The sequence below is a fragment of the Rattus rattus genome, chromosome 2, assembly GCF_011064425.1.
Source record: "Rattus rattus isolate New Zealand chromosome 2, Rrattus_CSIRO_v1, whole genome shotgun sequence".
Taxonomy (NCBI): domain Eukaryota; kingdom Metazoa; phylum Chordata; class Mammalia; order Rodentia; family Muridae; genus Rattus; species Rattus rattus.
The window spans coordinates 143,837,357-143,845,734 of record NC_046155.1 but is presented as its reverse complement, the minus strand read 5'-3'; the positions used below and the strand labels follow the sequence as shown (position 1 = coordinate 143,845,734).

The window sequence follows — 8,378 nt, the reverse complement described above, 5'->3', positions numbered from 1 at the left end:
GAAGACACTAATGGAGCAGCTGCACGTGCACTTTTTGGCCCATCTCTAGTGTCTAAATCCTTCCTTCGCTTTGGCCATAGGGGTCTGGGTAGGCCTGCTCTTGAGTGCAGGGAATATTGATTCAAACAGATGTGTCCACTGCTCTTCCCTATGCACTATTCTAGATTTCCATGTCTTGTTGTTATACAAGCTTCCTGAGTAAAAGCAGCTTAGGAGGGAGTAAAAGTCCATTTCCTTTATGGGTTTGGGTCATTTTGTAACATTGAAGAAAATCAAGGCAGAAAAGATGTTGCTCATGGGCTCATTCCCTGGCTTAGTCTTTGTCTCAGGTTTTGCTAGTTCTTTTATACAACCATTATGGATGGTGCTGTCCTCAGTGACCTGGACCCTTTTACATCAATTAAGACAATTCCTCACACACATGTCCACAGCCCAACCTAATCATGACAGTTACTTAGTTGAAACACTTCTTTCCCCCAAGGTCAATTTGAGCTGTACCAAGCTGACAGTTCATGCTAACTAGGATACTGTTTCAAACTGTCAAATCCTCCCCCTCCAAAGGGAGAGTCCACAGGAAGATCTCCATTCTCCAACTGAGTGTTCCTCTATATTTGTTGTGGACATCACATGTGCTAGTGATAGATCCATAACCCCCCACAAATGGACCCTCAAATCCAGGGCACTGCTCAAGAGTATCTACCTTGGGTTTCCCATTTCCAAGATCCTGGGCTCATGGACACTCTACTGTCCACCAAAAAAATGTTTTTTGTTTTTTGTTTTTTTTTTCCCAGAGCTGGGGACCGAACCCAGGGCCTTGCGCTTGCTAGGCAAGCGCTCTACCGCTGAGCTAAATCCCCAACCCCCAAAAAAATGTTTTAATGAGTGAGTGAAACAGAATTATCAAAACACTAGTTTCATTCTGACTCAGGACAGGCCTCCCAGGCACATTTATCATCTGCCTCTTCTGGCACCATTGGAATCAGAGAGGTCAATCAGCTAAGAAAAAACAGAATCTAAAAGAATTGGGGATAAAGGAATATAAGCATGGTTCAAAACTGAATGGTCCTCCTGGGTCATGAAGAGTAGAGATCACAAAAGCAAGTGGATGGGAGGAGAGATATAAGTTAATGCCAGAAAGAAGAAAAAGATCTACTTAAATACAAGTAAAGTCTCTGCCTGGGCCATTTCTTCCTCTTGGGAAAAATCCCCCACTTTACATTCTAAGACCAATCCAGGGCTCCCAGGAGAAATCAGAGATGCAAGAAGTAGAAGAATACAAAGAACTAGACTCTCATGAAAGAATTTGGATTTGTTTATGCTCACAGACACAGACTGGAAATTAATTTCTATATCTACCCATGAAACTAACACTTTGATACACAGTCAGTGTGACATTCAAATAATACATTTACAAAGACCTTTAATTTTCTTCATTGTGCTCCTAAAGAGGCAAATAGTTCTAGACAAAGGAGATATAGTATTCGTTATTATTAGTAGTGAGGTCTGGAATAAAGAGCTCTTCATTGGGGATTCCTAGATAAGCCAAGCTTACTATGCAGGTGGGTGAGAGACTGCATGGTGGGAGATTGTAAGGTTTTACCCTGGATGGAAACGAATGTCAAAGGAGGATATTATTGGGGGATCCAGATCATCCAGAGTAAACAGAATAAAACCAGATGTGATGTCAGCAGAGAGAGGGGCTAATCCTGATGTATACAGATGTCTATAGTATCTGTGCTATAACCTCAGTTAGTCAGCTCCCAACCAGAGCTTGACACAGGTAAGTAGAAAAAGCAGTGTGCATAAGGTGCAGTTCATCACCAGCACACACACAGAACATCACACACACACACACACACACACACACACACACACACACACACACACACACACACACACCCATACACTCGTGTGTTCACTGAGCTTGATTCTGAAATGGCCCATGTGCCTCCATCACCATGAGTCTTTCTAGGTAGGAGAAGTCCATCCAATCCATTCTAGCTCAGTGCTGGGCCTGGCTGAATGTACTTGGGCTAAACCAGGATCCCATGGCCAAGCTGGGTATCTGTGTCATGGATTATTGTCACCATTCCCAAGAGAGACAGGGTTTCCTAGATCTAGTCATCTGTGTTTAGGAAGTTACAGCATGATGAAACATAAATTAATCACACTGAATATTTGGGTTGAATGGGTCGCATCAGGTGGGACTCACTAAGTTGCAGGTTTCACTCTCATAGGGTCCTCTGTCAGTCACGACATTGAGTAAAGTAACAAACCAATTACCTTCTCACAACTTCAGCCTGTCACCTCCTGAGAGGCTTCGAACATTTATCCTCCACAGGTAGGCTGTATTCTGAGTCTCAGGTTCACTCTTTACAGCTACTCTCCTCACCCTCCATGGGGTTAGAATTGTCTCTTGTGATGTTGGCTTTGGTAGAGGGATGTACAGACAACAGAGAGAAGATGGCTCCCCGTGGGACCTCTGATCCTTGCAAAGTTGTTTTTTATCCAGTGTTGGTCTTTCTGACAACTAATCCAAATCCACACTCTTAGAGAACCAGGCATAAAATGAATCACAGGCAGATGCAGGAGGAGCTGAATGCTCAGAGATGGTGGGTCACCTGTCCTATGTTGGAGAAACAGTCTTGATCCCATATGAGCTGAGCTTCAGAGCTTGATGATAGGGACCTAGGATAGGAGTCAGAGCCCCAGTCCTTGCTGACCCACTGCCTGTCTGCTCCACAGAGTACTATGTCCCTTCAGCTACACTAGCCTCCATTGCTATTCAAGTCTATCTTGCAGATAGGTCAGAATGAGACTGCCCATTAAACTTCCTTGAGAAGCATCCACAACCTATGTTCAAGACTTATCTGCAACAAAATCTCACACATGAGACCAGGAAGGGGCCTGGCATTCAGTAACTACCCCAGGCTGTACCCCAGGTGTTTGATGGTGACTAAATTGAGGCACAGGGCCCCAAAAGGCAAAGAATAAGTCTTAGAATATCAAGGAAGGAAGAGAATGGTGTTCAGGTTAGCTGGAAACAGAACCATTATTTGCCTTGGCCTTTAATGCTCTGTTTGAACAGTTCAGGACCATGAAGAAAAATTTCCTGAAAAGCAAGCGACAGCTTTCTTTCTGTAGATATTTGTATGTATATGGTTGTTTTTACTGCTTATATATAAGTTTGCCCATGGAAGTCAGAGGGGACATTGAATACATTGGAAATGCAGTTACAGGGTGGATATGGCATCATGAGTGTGCTGGGAACAGAACTTAGCTCCTGTACAAAAACATTCAATGCTCTTAGTCACTGAGCCATCTTTCCAGAACTCCTAGGTAGATGTTTTCAGAGGAAGAAATGACTGGTAGAAGGTAGACAGCAAAATTCTGTGGGAACTTGGGTTGGAAGGACAGGTGTGGTTGGCAGATCTAGGCTAGGGATTCACAATATGAACTTTTTCTACGTGGAACCATTGTTACTGATACTCAGGATATGAGGCCAATCCCTGCAGGGATTCTTTCTCTAAAGAGCACAATGAGGTAATATGACAGGCAAATGGTAAAGTAGTTTGACAGCAGTGAATCCCTGAGCAGAGAACCCTGTGGTAGATGCAGGATGTACTTAGAGGTGAAGCAAAGGCCTGTCCATTATGCTCCAAGGGGAGTGACAGCTGCACACCAGAAACCACAAGATTTCCTGTTCAGTATGTGAACTGCAGAGTCCTGGAATTCTACAGAAATTCTCCAGAGGCAGGTGGCTTACATCTAGAGGCAAATAAAACTGTCCATTTTTTTCTCACTTCCTGAACCAGATGTCCCTTCAAGCTGTAGATAACCAAGATTAACATCAGCTCCTCCCTGCTCTACAGTCAGCTGAGAAGGCCTCAAGGTTAGAGATACTAGCTATGTGGTTGAAGACATATAGCTTGTGCTTCACATCTGTCACATGTGGCCTGTGTGAGGCTCATGTGGACACTGTATTCCCTATGTCTCAGTTTCCATGTGACAGCACACTTGGGGAATGAATGCTGCAGTAACCGTAAGGTAGCCTTAAATATGAACAGTCACCTCACTTTGGGAGAAACAACTGTTCAGATCCACAGTGTCTGTTGCTATTTGTCTGCAGGAGAAAAATCTGATAGACTTATACCTGAGGAAATGAGTCATCAGGAGGACTTAGGTCCTCTGCTCCTCCTTTGGGGACACTGACAAACTTGGGAAGTCTCATAAGTCCATCATAACAGTTGGCTAATGGCCTGGACACCGAGGTAACTGTGCTTTCCATGCTGAGGCAGACCACATACTTCCAACTTATAACGGCACAAGACACACATTACCATTCTAAAGCACAGAGAAGGGATAATAGTGAGGAAACACTGGACCAAAGCAAGCCTGAAAACTCTCTATCTCCATGTCTGACATCAAAAGGCTCTCCAGGTCTCCGACTCATTCCAACTTTGTTGACTGCAGCACACTTCTCTCAAACAGGCTGGCTCGACTCCTGTGAGCAGCTTTCCTTGGCAAGCATCACGAAACTCTGGTATCTCCAACATCTTTGTCTTTAAAACAATTTAGGCTTCACCTTTACACAACACCCTTTCTGAACCTCCATGCATGGACACCCTTGCCACATGCCTGGCCTCAGGGACTTTTCTTAATTGTGAAAGAAAATTGCATAAGCATTTTTTAGGTTTCCATGTAGAACCCTACCACACACCTGGCCTCAGCAAGTTTCCTTAGTCATAGAGGGAGATTCCAAAACCCCATTCTTCTATTTTGACCCAAAAGGCACAACACGGCTGATCTGCCAAATTCTGCTGCTTTCTGAGACTGAACTATGACCCCCTTTTTTCAATTACATCTTCATCAGCTTTCTGTTTTTGATGACTGCCTAAGTTGGATATCTTGGAAGCTGCTCTGTAGACTGACATTGAACTCAGAGATCTGCATGCCTCTCTCTCCTGAGTGCGTAAATTAAAGGTATACACTACCACACCTGGACCTAAGCTGTTCTTTAATACTCTTTCACAAGATGGAAGATTAGCTGATTGGGATCTTGCCCTGATGTCATCATTTCCTTGGTTCCATTTAGTATATTAATCTGATTATCTCTTTGAACTCAAGATATAGCTTCTTTCACCTTCCTGGTGCCCCTTTAAGGCTTGAATCATACATTTTATAGTTTGCCATGCTAAGTTTGCTCCATTTCATCAAAATACCCCTCATAAGAGTGAACCACAGCTGAGCGCCCTGCTCTCCCACAGGAACATCTGTTATTACTCACCTTTATGCCCACCTTCATCAGACCTACTGAACCCTGAACCATACAGATAAGCTTCCCTTCCCCACCCATCTTCCCTGCTTACTGCACCCTCTGGGGCAAACCTAGCTGCCCTGAGCAGCCTGCCATCCCGGGGGGGGGGCTCCATTTCCCATCATCTCTCATCCCACCTTCATCAGACCTGCTGAGCCTAAACCATACAGGTAAGCTTCCCTTCCCCATCTGTCAACCCTGCTCACTGAGTCCTCTACGCATGCTAAGGTTCTCTGAGCAACCTGCTAGCCCAGGCAGACATCGCTTCTCCCACCACCTCTCTGCCCACCTTCATCAGATCTTTGACTCCTGAACTATACAGACTTGCAGATATGGAACCATACAACCCAAGAATGCCCATTACAGACCTGCTATTCTAGGACCATCAAGGTTAACCCCCCATCCCAATACCGACTACAACAAGAACATCCAGGGACCAAAGCCATTCAGATGGCTAAAGGGCCTCAAAAGAACACAATCAACAAAAGCCAGGTCAGTATGACATCTTCAGAGCACAGCTACCCTACTATAAGACCTGGATCTCCTCACACAACTGAAGCACAAATAAATAACCCTAAACCCAGTGTTATAAAGGTGATAGAGACCTTTAAAGGGAAAATTAATAAATCCCATAAAGAAATACAGGAAGATACAACCAAGCAGGTGAGGATCAGGTGGGGGAAGAAACGAAGGGAAGGGGTACAGAGACAGATGACTATGATTGGGGGACATTTGAGGGACAATGTGGAAACTGTGCAGAGAAAGTTTTCCTGAATCTATGGTGTTGACCCCAGTAAGGATTCCTAGTCATAAAGGACACAAACTTTCCACCTTCTGTAATCAGGGCAAGGTTCCAGGTGATGAGGTTGGGACACCAACCCACTCACATAACCTTCAACCTAAAATCGCCCTGCCAGTAAGTACTGGGACAATGGTAGCACACTACTCATGGGAGTGGCCAATCGATAACTACTTTGACATCAAACATACACCATTAGAGGGAACTCATACCTGAAACTTCCTGGATGGCCACCAACTAGGATAGTCCAGAGGCCTATATAACTGGCAAAAAGAATGTACTTATTCCTAATGGTATTTTGCTGTACTCATAGATTGGAGTCTTGCCCAATACTCTTCAGAGAGTCTTCTCTGGCAGTAGATGAAAACAGGTGCAGAGACCCATAGCCAGACACTTTGCAGAGTCTAAATTGGAGGTCTGTGTTTAGTTCTTCCCCTTGGAGCACTAGGAACTCAGAAGCAGAGTGGGAGGAAACACTGTAGGAGCCAGAGAGGACCAAGGAAACCATGAGAACATGGCACACTGAATCAACTAAGCAGTGCTTAATGGGCCTACAGGGACTGAAGCAGCAATCATAGAACCTGCATGGGTATGCATCAGGTCCTCTGCATATAATTAGTTCTGTTCACTTTGTGTATTTGTGGGTCTCCTAATGTTGGGAATGGCAGTGGCTGACTCTTTTGCCTGCCCTTCGCAGACTCAATGCAATCCCAACCAAACCAACTGGAACATTTTTCCACAAGAGTAGAAATAAAATCCTAAAACTTAATGAAAGTACAAAATATCTCAGATATCCAGAGCTATCCCAAGCAAAAGAAAATGCTGGTGGGATTGGGATTCCAGATTTCAATATTACAGAGTCATAGTAATGAAAACAAATTATTCTGGAACAAAAACAGACATAGAAATGAGTGGAACAACAGAAAGGAACCTAAATGTGAGTGCACATAATTGCATATCTGACATTTGACAGAGATGACAAAATATGTCCTGGACAGGAGACAGCATCTTTAACAAGTACCCTTGGGAAAACAGAATGTCCACATGTGGAAGAATCCAATTAAAACAATATCTTTCACCCTGAACAAAAGTTAACTCCAAATGGGTCACAGATCTCAGTGTGAAATGGGAAACTCTGGAAGTGCAAGAAGGAAATATAGGCAGAGTCCTCCAACATGCAGGTATAAGAAAGGACATTCTTTTTTAACTTTTATTGGATATTTTATGTATTTGCATTTATTTTTTGGATATTTTTATTTACATTTCAAATGTTATTCCCTTTCCTGGTTTTCCGTCCATAAGCCCCCCTATCCTATCCCTATCCCCCTTCTTCTATGAGGGTGTTCCCCACTCCCCAACCACCCCCCTTTCCCACCTCCTTGCCCTGACATTTTCCTACACTGGGGGGTCCAGCCTTGGCAGGACCAAGGGTTTCTCCTCCCTTTTGTGCCCAACAAGGTCATCCTCTGCTACATAAGCAGCTGGGGCCATCGATGTGTCCATGTGTACTCTTCGGGTAGTGGTTTAGTCCCTGGGAGTTCTGGATGGTTGGTATTGTTCTTATGGGGTTGCAAGCCCCTTCAGCTCTTTCAAACCTTTCTCTGATTCCTCCAACAGGAATTCCATTCTCAGTTTAATGGTTCGCTGCTAGCATTCGCCTCTGTATGTGTCATGCTCAGGAGATGGCTATATCAGGCTCCTTCTAGGCTTTATCAATATTGTCTAGTTTTGGTGGCTGTATATATATATATATATATATATATATATGTGTGTGTGTGTGTGTGTGTGTGTGTGTGTGTGTGTACATATATGTGTGTTTGTGTGTGTGTGTATATATACATATGTATGTATGTATGTATATATATACATATGTATGTATGTATGTATGTATGTATATATATATATGGGCTGTATACCCAGGTGAGGCAGGCTCTGAATGGCCATTCCTTCAGTCTCGCTCCAAACTTTGCCTCCATATCCCCATCTATGAATATATTTGTTCCCCCTTTTAAGAATGAGTAAAGAATCTGTACTTTGGTCATCATTCTTCTTGAACTTCAGGTGGTCTGTAGATTTTGACTTGGGTAATACTAGCTTTTGGGCTAATATCCACTTATCAGTAAATGAATACCATGTGTGTTTTTCTATGGTTGGGTTACCTCACTCAGGATGATATCCTCTAGTTCCATCCATTTGCCTATGAATTTCATGAAGTCATTTTTTGATAGCTGAGTAATATTCCATTGTGTACATGTACCACAT

The 8,378-nt window shown here is 43.6% G+C and overlaps 1 protein-coding gene and 1 pseudogene across 1 annotated transcript in view; one reads left to right on the top strand and one right to left on the bottom strand.

Annotated features, from left to right (window-relative positions):
• LOC116893273 (alcohol sulfotransferase A-like) overlaps positions 1-5,413 on the bottom strand; it is a 129,448-nt gene extending 124,035 nt beyond the window's left edge. Inside the window, 2 exon segments of the mRNA XM_032895120.1 lie at positions 4,154-4,313; positions 5,370-5,413. Of these exon segments, the coding sequence (XP_032751011.1) occupies positions 4,154-4,313; positions 5,370-5,413 (204 nt within the window).
• Positions 5,414-5,815: 402 nt separating this feature from the next.
• LOC116893272 overlaps positions 5,816-8,378 on the top strand; it is a 9,427-nt pseudogene continuing 6,864 nt past the window's right edge.